The 19,030-nt window shown below is 41.5% G+C and overlaps 1 protein-coding gene across 1 annotated transcript in view; it reads left to right on the top strand.

Moving 5' to 3' along the window:
• mmp15b (matrix metallopeptidase 15b) overlaps window positions 1-19,030 on the top strand; it is a 45,651-nt gene that overhangs the window by 9,400 nt on the left and 17,221 nt on the right. The window contains exons 2-6 of the mRNA XM_034680882.1: window positions 4,376-4,524; window positions 6,945-7,067; window positions 7,253-7,560; window positions 12,877-13,038; window positions 13,914-14,110. Of these exons, the coding sequence (XP_034536773.1) occupies window positions 4,376-4,524; window positions 6,945-7,067; window positions 7,253-7,560; window positions 12,877-13,038; window positions 13,914-14,110 (939 nt within the window). The remainder of the gene's footprint in view (window positions 1-4,375; window positions 4,525-6,944; window positions 7,068-7,252; window positions 7,561-12,876; window positions 13,039-13,913; window positions 14,111-19,030) is intronic.

Genomic DNA, 19,030 nt, shown 5'->3' on the forward strand with positions numbered 1-19,030 from the left:
AAAACACAAAGTCAATGGACACTTTTACCAAAGTATCAACTTATTGACCTTCTTTGTGACAGGTGTTCTACCTCACACAATGAGAAAGCCAGAAGTTCTGGACAACAATGACTCAAATCAATAACGTTATATGTTCTCCCAGCATCTTTTGAAAACCTGCTTCTTCCGCTGGCTTTTCAGCTGGGCTCCCTCTTTCATGGGATGCAGATAAAACCCTTTTCTACTCTTTGTTGCTCTCTGTGGTGCTACTTCCCCAAAAAGCACACACTTTGATTTCACTGGTGTTGTGTCTGTGTTGATAACATGTCTAAAGAAATGGCAAAACAACATTTGGGACTGTAGGCAAATAGTGACTGTTGTATTATGCTGTTAACCTGAAACACAGACTACTGCAAAAAGCACAAAGATCAATGAGTAGCAGCTACTATGGATTATAAGGGATATAGTTACCATTAAATGAGTGAAGTTATTCTTCTCATAAACTAATGTTTTGTGTAACATTGAAGTTGTGTGCTGAGTTTGTGAACCACCTGTTTCCCTCACATCAGCTGTGAGTCTGTGTGAGAAATAGTCTGCAGATAGTGTTTGAGGAAGTGCATGTTTGTGTTTCAGAGTGTGTATGTGTGTGTGTTATTGTATGTCAACGTGTTTGAAGCCCTCTTATCTAAAAGCAGAGGTGGGTCAGGGTCAAAACCAGTTCAGCCCCCTTCCTGCTCCTACACACAAGCTCTCACATTCACAGAGCTGACAGAGGCGCCGCATCCACCGCCATGCAGAAAAAAAGAACTGACAGGGAGAGAGGAAAGGTAACATTTATTATAGTGCAGCTACACGTCTACCAGAGAAAATTAATAGAGGTGTAAATGGAAGGCAATTAAGATAGCACTTTATTGATGCCCTGAGGGGAAATCAGGTGTTAGCGCAGCACAAGATGAAACAAGCCACGCTGAGTATGCACTGAGGACAGAGCACGCTTAGAAAGGATAGTGATTACGATATCAAAATGTATGCATGAATAGAAGATAAATCAAACCTCAATGCAGAACTAACAAGGCAAACAGTTTGAAGAGATAAAACTGTAGAGAGGGAAATTAAAAGCTCATTGCATTAATGTGTGCACACAATACTGACATATATGTGACTCAAACATAGTTAATTTCCTCAACACAATGAGAAAGATCATATTATAGTATATATTTACAAGATTTATAAAAGGGTAGACTACACTGCTGTATTTTTTGGAGGTGGAAATACATTTACACAATTTATCATCTGATCATGTTGATAACTGGAACCAGTGATACCCCTCAAAAACACTTCAAAGAAGACAGAGCCTGGCACACCATCACATCTTGTTAAACTTATGAAGACTGCAGAGACCAGCTCAACCAAACCAAAATAAGTTATTCAAATCATAAATAAATAACAAGTGTGGATTGGAACTTGTTGGAGTGAATGTCACGAATACAGCAGTCATCAGAGCTCACCTCATAGCAGCCAGTCTAAATGTGTGCAGAGATGTAACACAAAGATGAAACAGGTTTTGAAGGTTTTAGCTCTTCAGGCTATAAGCTCCAAACCCTGAGGGCCCAAATTCTTTCAGCTTCACCCCTGACCTCCTGACAGCCTGTGGACAATCTATAAAAACGTGAAGCCTCAGGTGCTTCTAGGCACTTCACTTTAGAATTAATCGAGGTTTTGATGATAATGTTTGGATGAGAAACAATCATCTCTACTGTCTTTGCTTATTTTAAAAATGTATCTTATCAGATCTTTTATTGTAAATGGACTGCACTTATTTTGTGCTGTTCTGGTCTTGATACCGCTCAAAGTGCCTTTTACACAATGTCACACTCACTCATTCATACTCATTCTCATTCACACCCGATCACATGCTGGCTATGCCACTGGGATTATTTTGAGCTTTAGTGTCTCGCCCAAAAAAACTCTTGGTCATGTGGGTAGCAGGAGCTGGGGACTGAACTAACCTCCTGAACGAGAGATTACAAACTCTTCCCTTTCAGAGACGGCAACAAGAACAAGCATGAGAGCATCAAATAACTTGTTTGCCATTAGGTTAGGCATTGCATTTCGACTATAGCGCCGGACCAAAGTTACGCCATCTCCACACCTTTTTACAAAGCGACCTCTTCAACAGTGTAATATGGGTGTCCTTGTGGTGTGATTTCAAATTGCGTTAAGGTGTTGTGGAAGTGGGAGTGGCACAGTGGAGCTCCACATGCACTAACACTTAGACATGCACTGTTCGTCCTACCAGCTCTGATGCTACCGTATTCCCTCCATCATGCCCCTGTCACTCCAGCCTCCAATGAGGTATCAGAGGCGGAACAACCTCCCCCAATCTCCAGCCTCAGTGTGTTACACAGTGTAGATGATGTGTAACAGGGATGTAAATATCCCACCTTGAATTGACAATCTGTCTGAGCATTTTGATTAGTTGAACAAAACTCCTCCACTTCACAATGTTAGATCACAAAAGCAGGGATGTAATAGAAAAGCTCTAACACACACGCCTCCTTGCTGTGGCATAAACAGACCCAGCCTATCCTTTGGGTATTGATCTCACTTGAACAGGAAAAGTAGCTTTGTGATGATAACATGAAGGACTCCTCTGAAAGAGTTATGCCTTTTTTTACGTCCCTTAATTTCACCTTTCAAACTGCTCTGTTAGGCAGCAGTTCAATCTCTGAACAGTGTGAACTAATGATGATTTGGCCTCTTGGGGTGACGGTCAAGATTTGGGACAGCCCTTTAAACAAGATTATTTCCAAACAACTTATAAGATGTACCAGCAGACTTCCTTACTGCATTTATGGGTCATGGTTTACAGTTCATGACTGGCAACGTGACACAAATGGGGATTGGCCTGGGCTAATGTGAACAAGTAAAAAAAAGTATTTCTGACTACTCAGCCAAGTTTAAGAGATGTCAGATGACAGGTTTGGAGATTGCATTTTGGCCAAAGCCTTTTGTATCTTTGATTTTCAAACATTTTTTTATTCTTGCATACAAGCACAATGCACTGAAAACTGATTAGTCAGAACTATTCTGACCAGAAACAGAAACCAGAATGTCTCAGATGCTAAAAATACAGACCTTATCCTGCAGATTCTGCATTCATCTGCAGTTGTCTGTTTACAGAGACCAGCAGATAGTGAACAGAGTGAAGAATGGGAAGTGTAGGAGGACTTTCTGATTTGATTTGATGGGACTGCAGGAACATTTTGTATTTAGATGAACAATTACAGAGCAAACACATCCTGTGTCTGAGCAATACTCCAGGCTGTACATGTATGTGATAAGAGCTCTTGTCAAAAAGTATTTTATTTTAATAACACAATTAGAGAAAGACTCACAGAGGCACATGTGTTTCTCATGGCTGTTAAGGAGTGGAGAACATTGATTGTGAAGTTTAACCGTCTAAATGATGGGCGTGAACCTGAAACCTGCACACAGACGTTCACACAGCCACATCAATGAGCACACATGCACACTGAGACACACACCCTTTACATTCCCCACCGTACCAAGGGGAAAGTGTGTGTGCGAGTGTGTGTGTGTGCGGGGCGTATCTTGTATCTCAGACTACCCAACATGTAAGTGCATTGGTGTGTGCGTGTGATATTAGGTTTCCACATAACAGGTGGGATAGACTGTGCGTCATCTGTGATTGGGTCAAGTATCACGTTTTCTCCCTCAAGTCTGTCATCAACCCTCCACCCCCAGCCCTCCCAGATACAAGCTCATGAACACAGAGACACGGAGGACCACTGGCCTGACTGTGTTCTGACCTAAAATCAATGCACTCTCTGCCCTCGGTCTTATTTACTAAACGTTTGATGCAGCCCAAGGCAAAAGACACTTCCTCACTGTTGTTCACCACTGACTTATTCAATCAAAAAAGGCCTTGTAAGCAACACATTTGTATTTGGTCTATCATTTGATTTGAACAAATAACTAATTATCCTACAAAGCTAATGCTACACTCCATCAGTCATCATATAACAGAAACCTGAGACGACAGAGAGTCAAACTTTATTTATTCATGTTTTTTTCATCTGAGCTGTAAACAGTACAAATTGCTATGTACTTTACTTTTGAAAATTAATCTCTTCATTATATAAAAGAGTCCTGCCTGGGAAATTACATCATGTCAATGTAGAGTAATCTGACAAGGATTAAAAGTTTAAAGAGAGTTTATGTTCTGTCTAAAGGGTAAATGTTAATTATGACGCTGCTGTCAGCTTAAAACCTCATGAGCTTTGATTGCAGTGAGTCAGTACAATACAATGATATGATAGCTGTTTATTTGGATTAGTTTCTTTAATGTTCTTTTTTCTTTCTGTGTCTCCAGTCATGGCTGAGGATGTACGGTTACCTGCCGCAGGCCAGCAGACAGATGTCCACCATGAGATCAGCTCAGATCCTGTCCAACGCCGTCAGCGACATGCAGCGCTTCTACGGGCTGGAGGTCACCGGACAGATGGACCCTCAAACCATTAGGTCAGCAGGGCAAAGCTATGATGTTTCTGTACATTGAAGGGGGAATGTTGTTTTTCCTTATTGACCCAAAGTCTGCATGATGGTGACCGCATGACAATATTACACATATCCCTTTACAATTAAGAGACTCGTAGCTTAAAGTAAAAGGGACAACAGAATATTATAAGCATAAAACTTAGATTTTTTAAATCTATATTGCAAAAACAACGAGGTGATGAAGGAGAGGAAACTCAAATAAGGCCACCATCCGTTAAACATGGAACAACGTGCCACAGATATTTAAACAGTGTTCACACAGCAGAGAGCAGCACTGCAGAGGGTAGTTTGTCTTACTTAAGGCTAAACATTTGTATAATGTTCATAATCAAACCTGAACCAGCTAAAGGGTTTTTAAATCTCTTAACAGACCCTTTTAAAACAGTCTTTCATCACGTCTTTGTCTTGAGTCTTTTCAAATTGTACGTGAGGAAAACCATCGTGTGTATGGGCAGAAGTGCGCTCCTTGCTTTGTTGACTGTAAATCCTGTCTTTGAGAATATCCTCTCTGATGGTGTGGAGGTGGATGGGATGCTGTGGATTGTTTTTGAGGCTTCAGACAGCTTTGGGTATTCCTCCTCGTTCGTTTGGCCCCGTACAGTTTTTGTGTGGTCCGGTAATCCTTGATCTCACAGCCCTCTTCATGAAGCTGCTCCTCATCTTCATCACTATTTTTTAGAATCAACTGAAGTTTTATTTCCTGACATTTTGAGCTGCTATGAACGTAGAAAGATTTAAAGGCCCGCTGAGGTACGTCTGCTCCACAGGTCCCCGTTAAATGGTCCACCTTTAATTACCAGGGGAGATTTAATTACCACTTTAAGGAGATTTAACACTTCAAGAGCTGTTCTCAGAATTACATTAAATAAGTCTATATTTATATCAAAATAGGGTATATGAGACACTGTTTTTAAGGGAAACAGGAAAATAATGTAAAATTAGACATTGAGCACCCCCATGGTTTGAATGGAATGATCCACATTTCATATGCAAATATTCGACTATGAGATTGGCAGTCGACTAAAGCTCGTTAGAACGAATCGTCGAATATTCGACTATTTGGGGTCACCCCTACCAATAACTGTGCATTATTTTGTCAAGGTCCAATTCTTAAAGCATATTGCCCTAATAACAGTCAAGTGCAAAACAATCCACAAAGTTTAGCAGCTCTGTTCAGTTTGCTCTGAGTGTGGAATGAGCTGTCAGCATCTTCATCTGTTGCTGTGCAGACCTGTGCTGTGCACTCTCATCTTGACAGAGCTCAGGTGTACTTACATGCAGACAATGAGCAGAATGTTGGGGGAGAGTTCTTACTTGCTAATTGGAGTGGATTCGTGACAGATGTGACCGGTTTCACTATTAACTGCTCTTAAAAGTGTTACGGTTAATCTAATCGTGAAGGCTCCACTACACCAAGTTTTCTATTGTCTCTGTCAAAAAGGGACCGGTGCATTATGCCCGGCACAACTTGTAGACGAAAAATGAGTGACACCTGTGCAGAGTTTCTCCCTCATTTAAAAGTGCGAGGCAGCGTCCTCCGCCCATTTCCGTAACGCCCCCAGATCCCATCAGAGAAGAACACTGTTTTCAGTTGTAACTGCAACATTAAAACGACTTGTAGGCGGCAACCGTGATTATTTCTCTCACAATAATTGTACCACCAAAATCTCTAATTGTTGCATCTGTACTTCCTGCCCCAGACAGCCACATACTGGTAGTTTTGCCTGTTGGAAAAAGGGGTTGGTGGGAAATGAGTCTTGGTAGGCAGGGCATGAAATCAAAGGGACGGTGCTGTAGCAATGATACAAACGTGATGGCAGATGAAGAACAGAGACGTACTCTGTGATGACAGTCTCTGCAAACAGAAGGACATGATGACATCTTCAGTGATCTTGTCTTGAAAATTATTCTCCTTCAACCTCAGTGTTTTTATTATCCCGTTTCCGTTTTGCACCAGCTCACTCAGACTTCCCACGTACATTTTTCACGGGAGCTGGCAGGAAAGTCATGATTAAAACTTTAAGCTGTTTGTATTCACTCACGCAGCTCACCCTGAACATTTTCAGAACGGTTTCAGGAGATTTCTGCATGTTTAAATGCAGCTTTAAGAAGGTATGTCAGAGATTTTTGACCTCTTTACTCAATGTTGTGAACTGTCTTTGAGCAAGGCACCTTTCCTCATTTGTAAACTGTTAGGGCAAAGTAGCTCATGGGTAAACTTCAACAAAAAACAAACAAAAAGTACATAGACAACAAGTGGAGCATGTTTCCTTCCCTTTGTCTGTTCTCCTGGGTGATCCTTACTTCCAGCACATACACACATACACACACACACACACACACACACCCTCTCGCTTGTTCCTGACTTGTTTCCACTTCTTCAGTGCCATGAGGAGACCCCGCTGTGGTGTGCCTGACAAGTTTGGAGGGCAAATCAAAACCAACGTGAGGCGGAAACGCTACGCACTCACTGGACATAAATGGAACAAAAGCCACCTCACTTACAGGTTTGTAGAGAAGATGTTACTTTCTTTTCTTATGTTGCTGTAGGTGGCGGCTGCTTTTTCCCTGTTTTTAATGTGTTTATTTTGCCGCTTATAATTCCTCCACTTGTAATATTTGACCACATAACTCTTTCTGGACATAGGCTTTTTTGTGATTTGACCTCCTTTTACTCTCTTTGTCCCTCCAGCATCCAGAACTACACTCCAAAGATTGGAGAGTATAACTCCTACGAAGCCATCCGTCGGGCCTTCAAAGTCTGGGAGAGTGTGACCCCGTTGACCTTTGACGAAATCCCCTACCAGGAGATCAAATATGGACGCCGCAAGGAGCCTGACATCATGATCTTCTTCGCTTCGGGCTTTCATGGTGACAGTTCACCTTTCGACGGAGAGGGCGGCTTCCTCGCTCATGCGTACTTCCCTGGACCTGGCATGGGCGGGGACACACACTTTGACTCTGATGAGCCGTGGACGATAGGAAACCAGAACGTTCAAGGTAAATGACTGTACTGTTTAATTGTTACGGTTTTGTGGATTCTTAGAGACACATTAATATAAATAATGATAATAGAAATAAACATAAGGTTCACTAAAATACAAAGTTGATATCATGAGGTTTTGAACTAACACAGTCTCTTCTGATGGATAGCATACCACAGCTTAATACCACAGCTTAATAACACAAATATTTACAATCAATGTCTTATATATTGCCAAAACTGTGCAGCAATATTATATGTTATCTGTCATTTGTGCTTGTACACATCCAGTACAGTAATACAATGACAACTGCTAAAAGATAAATAAATAACCCACTCTTCTTTTGCTTTTTCTGCACAAGCTCATTAAGTGTGCAGGACATCTGTATTTCTATGTGCAGTCAGACAAGCAGCATGTTGTGTAAAGAAGCTTTCAGGTGCCCAGCTGATGGTCAGTCTGCAGCGCTGAAGTCTTGGCATGCTGTACAGGTTTAAGGGATCTATATAATAGATTATGAACAGCTGTCCACATCACTTTCCTCCACACAGAACTGGAGCTGGCATGGCTCACTTAACTAAATCATCTGTCATTTGTCAGGCTCCACTACTCCACTTACCTCTGTGAAAGCTCAGAGTCCACGTCACACAGCCTTTGCCCCATCTGCCGCTCCGAACGCTTCTCAAATTTACTCCAGAATGATGTTGTAGGAACATTTACTGACACACAGTAATCCCCTAACTGTGTGACCCTTGCACTGTTGTCTACTCACTGCACAAGCACCGACATGTAAGATGTCTGTACTACCAGACTTTCCCACAGAATGACGGTCAACCTGTGGTAGTGATGAGGCTCAGAGCTTCTTGTACAAGTGTTTGTTAATGAAGACTTTAAATGCTCACCTGACACTTTTGTAAAGTCGCCTCATTAATACAACTTGTCTGTGACGTCTACGCTGTTTTTTTAAGCAGCAGGTGAGTGGCATGTTTATCACATGACAAATTATACACAATCAAAAAAACAGGTCAGGAATAGTATCAACAATAAACGCATGCATTCAAATCCTTTCAAATAGAATATGTCACATACCATATTAAAGAAATGGATGTCAGACCTCAATCAGTGCATTTGCAAGAGGGACATACAAGCAGTGTGTTTCTTTGTCTGTGTGTCTCCCAGCAAAGCATGCGACAGATTGTGACATACCTACCATTATATTGCTGATGCCTGATTGCAATATTGGAAACATAGAAAATTAGCAGCAGTAAATGTACTCGGGCAGCCAATGCAAGTACAGTCTGTGCACGGACAACACTGATTTCTGTTCTTCAAGGGTCCTCAAATAGCTCAAGTTATTGGCTTAACATCTTGCACCTCAGTCCCATCCAAGCGGCAACCTCCGGTCTCAAAACATGAAGCACAAGCGGAAGTTTTATAAACTGCAGTTCATTGAGCGTCCGCTTGAGGCTGGCTGCAGAAACACAGGAAACCACATACACACCAATTCAAAGAAGACGATATTTACAGCAATAATAAACATGTTTACAGCCTGGTTCAAAAAACAGGTCTGAGTAGATGATTTCTCTATCGGCACACACTGTACGGGGGGTGAATGTTTTTCAAACGCAACAGTTCAGAAGATATTAAGATTACAAGTTTTGCCCATTTAAGGACATGACTGACTTGATTGACAGGCAGGAACACTGCAGCTGTTGGCTAGGAGGCTCAAACCCCGCCTCTTTACCTCACACTAGGTCGACAGAAGTTAGGTTCCGTTCAGCATTTCCAATATGGCTCCGGCCGACGGTTGGCTTCAAAACAGCATTCAGGAACAGATGGGTGACGTCACAGATACTACGTCCATTATTTATACGGTCTATGGTCCCATCATGTTTAACCTCTATTATTTCCTAACAATGAACCCCAAAATCCTGTCACAACACTTGATCTTGTGTGGAAACAAGAATTGAGAAATGTATTTCATTTTTTGGACTGTCAGAAGTTTCCAAAGTTCCTCCTCTTCCTGTGCACCCATTAACCCCGCTTACCAGAGAGGGTTCTTTGCAACAATAGGCTTTCCTGCTCTGTTATCTACACACACATTAGACAGTGTGTGTGTGCATGTTTGAGCACATGTGTGTGTGTTAGTATCTGTGTGATCAGCTGTGTGTGGGATGTGTGGCAGCACAGATCACAGGGATGCCACAGTAAGTGGGAGTGTGTTCCAGTCGGTCAGATCAGCAGACTGCTCTCTTTGTTGCTCCACTTTACTTAAACAGCTTAAAAGCAACGCAGAAACAAATTACCATCCTGTCTGACTTTAGCTCCACACATGTCCAATTAGCTGAACTTTTCTCAGATGTAGTCTTCATTTAACTCCGGTATTTTTACAGCCTGACAATTGCTCTGTTGCTGAAATGTCAAGTCCATACCCTTTAAGTTTTTTGTTCTCCATGCTGCTGACTAAACGCAGATTGATCCATTAATTGGGCGTTGTTGTGACAGTTTACATAAGAGTAAAGAGTGTTATTGTTCTGAACACGGCTGTTAGATCTGACACATTTACAATTTTCAGTTCATAGTCAATTTTCAACTTTGTATGTTTCTAGCTCTGCAAAAACTGTTTTATATATTTTGTTTTTTTTGTATTAGTTTAACATTAAAATCATAACAATATACACAGTATATATAAAACACAGTTGAGATTAAAGACAGTTTATTAATCACAAAACTGAAAATCCAAAACGGCATGAAAGGCTTGCCTGGTGAAAAACCTGGTGTGATGAGAGACGGCTTCACTTGAAAGTGAAAAAACACCGCAGGTCAGGCACATAGGAAAAAAATCAGGACACAGACAAATTGTCAGACATTAACTTCACGCTTGTTATAGCCACCAGTGGCGAAGGAATAATCCAGCACTGAAGTGGCAGGAGGACCAGGTATAAGTAGTAGCACAGATTGAGATTGCACTCAGGTGTGTCCCCACAGAGCAGCACTGAGCCACACCTACACCACACACACACAGGAAGGAGGGGGCAACGGCAGAGAGGAGGGGTGAAACGAGGAGAAAAACACTGCCACAGCCTGAGCCGTGACACTTCAGGGACCATATATGAAAGCGTGGCAGTTGCTCCTTGCTTCTTTCTCTTTTTATTCTTCATCTCTGATATAAAACTGACATATGTAAACCAAAACATCGTTTTCAAATCATAACAATTTGCTCTAGAAAAAGTTGTTTTTTTCCCCCATGTTGTAACTTTTCATAGTCTTACAGAAGTGTATTGCATTCACCTGGAAAACAAATCTGCTCTGTTTTTCTGAGTTCAGGCTTTAAGATCCCAAAAGAAGCTCTCAGTTTGGCTGCTGAGGGAAACAGTCCTGCCCTGTTGTTTTGTCTCATCCAGTTTTACCCTTATATGATTTGATACATAAGGAGATATACTTATGTCTGTGTTCATGCCCACTTTGCAGAAGCACATTAGGACTTTGCAGTTGTTCAGATGTAAATCCTGTTGTGATCTACCGGATGTTGCAGTGTTTCTTTGGGATCGGCTAGACCAGCGTATGTTATGGATGTTAGATGATGCATTTGAAGTGCATTAGACTGGCTTCACTGCATACAGGTATTTTTTTTATTTTGAATAAAAGAGCAGATACAACTTTCTCTGGTGAATGTAATAGATGTGTGTGTCTAAGTGAATAATCTGCAAGCGGTAGTTGCTAATGGCTTATTGAAATATCATATGCTAAGAATAAAACATACTTTCACATACAACAGTACAGCTGTATACAGCTCTAAAGCTGTGTTCAATCTCAGTTAACATCTCTGCTGCTGAGATGTCTCTAAATAGACTCCGCTCTGACCTCTGACCTCTTCTAAAGTGGGGTCAACACAAACAAACTTAAGCTTAAGGATCAATCATTGCTCATAAATTATTTAGATGAAGGCAGCTGATGGTAAGAGCACAATCCTTGTCATCCTTCTTTGTTATTCTGCTGTTTCTCTCTCTTCTTCACCTCAGTTTACTCGTCAGTGGAAAACAAGTCTACTGGTTCTACATGTCTGTTGCAAACCTCACAACGCTCAGTGTGATTAATCAGCGTTTCTGGCTCAGACACTCCAACAAACACAGCTCTTACTCTTTATCTAAATAACTTGCTGACATGCACAACCAAACACACCTTACACAGATGAATTGCTGAAGGGGAATAGTTGTAAAGGTCAGAGGCTTTTGTGTGTTTTTGTGGTCAGATGAGACTAATGTGAGCAAGAGCAAACTTGGAGAGAGTGTGTAGGTTGTCAGGGTGCTGCTTTGTGTGTGCTCTCTTCCCTGGGACTCCCCCTCCCCGCTGAAAAATAAGGTTTTGTATGTGGTAAACAAAAGAACAAAGATTGGGAGAACTGGAACAGGACTTGACTGACAAAATGTGTGTGTAGAGGGTACTCAGCAATTGGCTTGAACTTTTAACTTCTAACGCAAAGACTTTTGAAGTTTACTCCTGCTTTTCTCTGTCGAGCTGAATGGTTGTCACAGTTACCTCACAAAGGGCCTCTTCATCTGCTCTCTCTCTCTCTCTCTCTCTGCGTTTCATCCTCAAATATCTCTAACACACCAGTTCTACCCTCTGTTTTCCCTCCATGAGTGTAAGCCACAGTTTAGTACACCATGAGGACATTCATGTGACTCTGAGATTATCCACGGTGTGGAAGAGGAACTGTGCATACTTTGTTTGTGTGTGTGTTACAAAGACAAAATAATGAGATGCACAAGGACAGGCATCCCAAGTATCCTGCTTTCCCATGAAGTGACATCACTATATCCTGACAGCATGATGTCACTGCTGGAATATATCTGACCAATGGGCATGGGCCATCAAGCTAGAAAAAAAGAGACCAGCAAGTTCAAAGTTTGCAGAGAAACAAAGAGGTATTGACTGAGGGAAGAACCCACATTTATGCAGGCTTCACTTCAGAGACAAACTCAAAGGGCTGCGGGGGTCAGTTCCTAACTTGCAGGAAGTTGATGCAGAGGTCAGTGTGTCACAGCTGTGGACTGTCAGTGTGATTATGGAGGTGGCAGAGGGCAGCCGAATGCATTTATCAGCTAGAAATGTTAAAGATGTGATCTGTCAAATCTGTGGACATTTTCATTTACATTTTAACCAGGAGATAATAATCAGCAGCCCTGTGGATTTATAAGAACAAATAAAGGTGTATAAATACAACGGGAAACATCTCTTCCTGCATCCCCCTCCTGTGTTCATTAGTTAATATATAGATATAAGTAGAGCCTCGCGTCCCTAACTGTCTCTTTACTACATGTTATCCATCAAGGTAATGACCTCTTCCTGGTGGCAGTCCACGAGCTTGGTCACGCTCTCGGCTTGGAGCACTCCAACAACCCTCTGGCTATCATGGCTCCTTTTTATCAATGGATGGAGACCGACAATTTCCAGCTGCCCGAAGACGACCGACGGGGAATGCAACAGATCTATGGTATGATGATCTCTGGATGATTACCTTGTTGAATCACAAGGATATGACAATCTAAAAAATTTGAATGTGTTTTCCATCAACATGATGATGACCCAGTTAAATAAAATAAATTAAAAATCCTTTTTATTCCTTAAACACATCAAAAGTTGCCCTTATTTAAAAAGCTGGGTGACATGTCTGAGTTCATCACTTTCAGAATAGCACAAAGATCATTTTAACATCCTGTGAAGTATCTTCCTTTTCTTCATACACATGAAAGAAGGTGGATTAAACTTTTACCTGTTTGTAAAGATGATGCTACAGCAGGTATCCTCTTAGATTACTCAAACATAAAGACTGGATGCCGGTACATAAACTAGACTGGCCTCAAAGTCTCACTTATTAACACACTTGACCTCATTCATCCAGTCTCTCCATAAAGGAAAGAGAAGAAACATGTTTCAGGTGATTGAAAGTTTTAAACTGTACCTCTTCTGGACTGCGAGAAGTCAATTTGTCAGATGAATTAATCTTGTTGTTCTGATGCCGGGCAGACCCTGAGACATCTGGAGATATATTGTCACTAAGTTTCAGTGGTGCTTGTTGTTGTTTGTCCCGGTTGTTTTGTTCACTGTCCCCTCACTGTTTCTGTTTGTGTGTAAAAAAGGTTTTTTTTTAATATAACAGGGGTATTAATCTACCTAAATAGTCATATACAGTATATAAATATATATATATATATGAATCTTATTTCAGGATATTATAAACCAAGTGTAATTTTGTTATATTTGACTGGTAATGAGACAGATTGACTCAGCAAGTCTTTGTTTTTTAGTGAATACATAAAGTGGTATAGGAGATTTGATATTCTACATTCTGTCCGTTTCTCCCAAAAGGTCAACCTGATGGCAGCCCCACTCAGGCCCTGCCAACTGTGACGCCCCGTCGCCCGGAGCCCAGACCACCTCAGCCACCTCCTCGCCATCCAGACCGCCCCAGGACCACCGATAGACCGGACCACTATGGACCCAATATCTGTGAGGGGAACTTTGACTCAGTGGCGATGCTGCGTGGAGAGATGTTTGTCTTTAAGGTAAATGAGTTTGAGAATCAGGAAGTAAGGTTACTTTAACTCAAGCTTCTTGAAGTTCTACACATGAAACAGTAGAGGAATATTTACCTTCATAATGCTTTATTGTATGTCCTTGCTTGGGCAGTCAGTTGGCTTCCAGCAGAGTACCTGTCCTGACAAGTTAACAGCGTCAGTAAATTAGTTATCCTTTTCTGTAGAAGCACTTGGAGACAAATGGCGTGTGCACGGACAGCAAGTGGTCTGTTTTCAATCAGGTCCTTGTGGACTGTAAACCACCAGGGTCTGTGTGTTTTATGAGCGGAGCTCTGTTAAAGGGCAGGGTGTGGTCAGGTGTTTTCCTTAAAGAGCCTCTGGACCCATACAAAACATTCATGAGGGCAGAAACAGCAGTGAGCGATTAGCTGGGACTTTACCTTGAAGAGATGGAAGCTGTGTGCCAGTCCTGGTCATTTAGCTTCTGGCTGCAGCTGCTGTCTGCCGGGCTTTATTATTTATATACCATTTAATGTCTTTTGATATTACGCAACTCACCCCTGTGCTCATTTGTTATTATATATCTGCTAAGTGTTTCAGCCTGTCATGGAGGTAATGGTTTCAAGAAATGTATGTCCATTCACAAAGTTGGATTTATGAAAATAGCAGCAGCAAACATCACTTCACTTCCTGTTGTGTTGTTTCCTCTCTGTAGAATATGCATAGTTAAGATGCACAGTGCAGTCTCACAGAGATCTGTAATGAAGTGTTTTGTTGGAAGAGGTTAGAGGAGGTGTCCCATGTTGGCAACCTGAGGAGGATTGCAGATTGTAGACAGAGCGAGACGGAGAACACTCAGGCTCGGATGGGATATACATTAGTGTCAGACTATCACCCACAACTTTAGCCAACTCCACTACACTTTTGACACAACTCTTATGTCAAGGGTGGAATATGAAGCCCACATCTCTTCTCTGGAAATCTGATTCTGTCTTTTTTCTTTGCGTTGTGATTATTATGGTGTCGAACATGACAGAGCCAAGTTCCAGCGAACACCCAGAGAGCAGTTTCTGATATCTCCTGTCTTGGCCTTTGAGTGTTTCTGACACTGGCCAGTACTTATCAGACTTGGCCTACAGCTGCCTCGACATGTGCTGCACATGGTCAAACAGTTATATTTGTACTCTTGGGTTTCATCTCGGCCAGCAATGTCTATCTTCTTGGGTTTCATCCACATTCAAACAGCTAGTCTGGATAGCCTGAATCAGTGTCCTAAATTAGCTTTTACCTTGCCCAGCAGTGACTTTTATGGGATACAAATGAAGTGTTAATATGAGTGAACTCTGAGCAGGAGCGATGGATGTATTTCTAGTGACAGGTTTAGTTTTGTGAATATAGTTCTGCCTTGGTCTACACTGTTTAAAGCTAGACAAGCCACCACACTCTGCAAAGTGCAAATCCTGAAATTGTTTGTTCGGGTCTAAAGTTTACATCTATAGATTGTTTTTGCAATTTTATATTTTCAATATGTTATTTCTGTTTGCTCCTTGAAGATGAGACAACAAGCTATTTGGAAAGTTTACAGCCCCTAAAGAGTCACTACTTTCTCCCTTTACCGTTTGCCATGTTGACTGCCTCCTGAAGATGCCCCTCCATATGATATTCAGGTTGTGTTTTTTTTATTGCTGAACTCTCACCTAGTCAACATTCTTCACGTTGGTTAATGATCAAACCATGGATGCACTGCATGAGGCAAAGCAGGGCTGATATCGATCCAGATGTCAAGGCAACAATCAAGCCACAAGCCAATTCAGTTTATATGTTTTGATTGATGATAGTTGATTCATTAATTTTTGTCTTTACTGGCCCACCATCTGGATCAGAGACATATATAAATGTGAATCCAAATTTAGAAAACAACCTTTAACTGAACCTTCCTTTACAGCAAAAAAAATATTTTGTAGCATAAATAGCAGCTTAAAAAGCCTCTCTCGCCTGATTTGTAAATAACTCAGTGATAAAAAATAAATCAGTACTTATACAGGTGACTAAACTCCTTCTGTTTAAAGCTTAGATACTCTTGTGTTACAATTGGCAAAGCAGTAACATAAAAAATACATCTAAAATATGTTTTACGAATGATTGCAAACATGAACAAGGCTTTCACTGAGCTCTGGTGTTTATTTTGTTTCCAACAGCTCATACCTGAGAGTCCTCTGAAACAAACACTAGTGTGTCATCATCTAAGTGATAAGATATCAACATAATGAATATATATCAGATACTGCAGTGAGTGAATGCCTGTTTATTTACCATTAGGATGATGTTTGTGAGTGAGCAAGTATCACCTAAAACTGATACTAGACCAGCTGTATATAAGGAAAAATATTCAATGTGCAATAACATTGGTCAGTATTGTGATAATAAAGGTACTTTATGGATCCCCAGGGGGGAAATTCAATTTTTCCCACTCATGCTATTTTTGGACATGCTACACATACAGTTTTTTTTGGAATATACATACAAATGCACACACATGCAGTGAACATGCTTAGGGAGAGATGTCAGAGTGAGGATACTGCCGTCAACCAGCGCACCCAGAGCAGTTGGGGGTTCATGCCTTGCTCAAGGGCACCTCGGCAGTGCCCAGGCAAGTGAACCAGCACCTCTCCAGCCAAACTTCGTCCATGCTGGGACTCGAACCGACGACCCTTAGGTTCCCAAGCCAAGTCCCTATGGACTGAGCTACTGCCGACCCCATAACAAGTGCAAAAATAGCAACAATCATCTAATGTTCATGTTTCACATCGTTTATGTCTTTGCTACATTTTTCTCACTTGTTCTTTCAACAATGAATGTCACCTCTTAATCTGAGGCTCGCTGATATCCAGTTTAAGCTTCAACTTCATCATCAAAACTGTGTGAAAGCATAACCATGTACCTGCTAAAGGTCTTTATCCTGCAGGTCAAATGTAACTTTGTTGAGTCTGAAAGTATTACTTGTTCACATCAAATATTTGCTCATATCATTGTGATGAATTCCAATTTTCACAATGTTTAATCGTGAATGCTTGTGTCAAGATAGCAATGAAATAGTGATTAGTTGTGCAGCCCTAATAACAGTGCATCCCAGGAACAAATCCCTGTTCAGCTAATGACAGACCCGCCCACGCTGGTTATGCTGGATCTTCTCATAGGGACATTACATTTTAAAATTCTGATTGTTGACATTTTGCTTCCAACAGCTGGCTACATTAACAACATGCACATATTCACTTGGGCAATTTAAAAAGCAGTACAAATTACACAAGGGTTTCCTTCCATATAGGACCTTGTTGGGAGATGATGTGGGGCTGTGTGTGTGTGAGAGTGAGTGTGTGTGTGTGTGTGTGTGTGGTAATTTGGGAGCACTGCTGCAGTGCTCAGACATTATAGTTATTCATAGTCAGACATTGTTCTTCTCTGCTGTCACTCTGCAGAGGCAAAATAATTGTATATAGTGAGTGAGTGGGAGCAATGTGTCACATCAGTACCACTCTCTCTTCTCCACAGAGGCCTGTCCATTAAAAGAAGAAAGGCTCCATCAATCCTCTCTTTGAGTTACTTCTATTATTTCTCAGCAGCAGAGTGTTGGACTTAAAGCAAACCAGCAGAGCATACAGAGCTGCTTTCAATACCCAAACTCCCACACTGAGATGTGCTCTGTTCGGCTGAGGACTAATATGGTCAAACCCATCATAATCTGATCTACACAAGCAGACCACACCAATCAAAGGCTGCTCTGTCCGTTCGATTTTTTTTTTCCGTTTGGTTTCTCTCGACCCAAGACAACCCATCTCATCTATTCCCGCTGTGCCGTCCTGTCTGCCTGTGTGTCCTGCGTGAAGGACGAGACCAGGCGTGCTTGCCAAAAAGAAGCAGCATTTTAGCGTTACATTATCCAGGACGAGGCAGGGCTACTGACTCACCACTTATGAATGAGACTGAAGGCTGCTGGTGTAAATCTGTGAGCCGCTGAGTTGTGTGCAGAGTTTATACTGTAGATATGAATGTTCACAAGCAGGAGTGTGTTTCTGCGCAATGAGTACAATGAGCTACTAATGATTTCTCTTGTTATATTCTGCTGGCTTGACAATTTAATCAAGAAGTATTTAGGAAAGTTATGGCGTAGCAGGCTGTGATTAACAGAGAGGGTGCAGTAAGGGTTGTGATAAAGCCAGCAGAGCGAGGACTGACTATTATTAGCCTGCAAGTGTTCCACTGTTGTACGTTTATTGTACTTTCTGGTCTAGTTCTCCTGCAGAGCTCAGCGTGCTTGAAATAATGACCATCAAGCATTACAACAGTGCTGTCTGAGCTCAGTTTGACAAATAGATCAAATCAGTGGACTTATGAAAAGTCAAAATTGGTTCTGTTGAAGCTGTCTGTGCATCTCTCCCATCCTGATTGCACGCTTCCTATTAGGACTGCTGCTTAAAGGGGAAACAGAGTTTGTGGGAATAATTTATAACGCCATGTTTCAAACTTCTCTGAGCATGTTTACTTTAAATGCATGGTCAGGCCTTCAGTCAGAGACAGTAACGTAGACGGATAAAGGAAAATGAAAGTCATTGTTTTTCAAGCTGTGGTCAACTTGGAATAATCAATCAATCAATCAATCAATCAATCTTTATTTGTATAGTGCCAAATCACAACAAACGTTATCTCAGGACGCTTTTACAAACATAGGAGGTCTAGACCACTCTATGTCAAATTATGAACACAGACCCAACTTCAAGAAAGGGTAAGACTCAGTCTGACCCCACCTTAATCCATCATGAACATTGCACATCGCAGTATTTAGCTAGTTACAGTGGCAAGGAAAAACTTCCTTTAACAGGCAGAAACCTCAGGCAGAACCAGACTCATGTTAGACAGCCATCATGCCTCGACTGAGTTGGGTCTGGA

Source organism: Notolabrus celidotus, chromosome 3, assembly GCF_009762535.1.
Source record: "Notolabrus celidotus isolate fNotCel1 chromosome 3, fNotCel1.pri, whole genome shotgun sequence".
NCBI classification, from domain to species: Eukaryota; Metazoa; Chordata; class Actinopteri; order Labriformes; family Labridae; genus Notolabrus; species Notolabrus celidotus.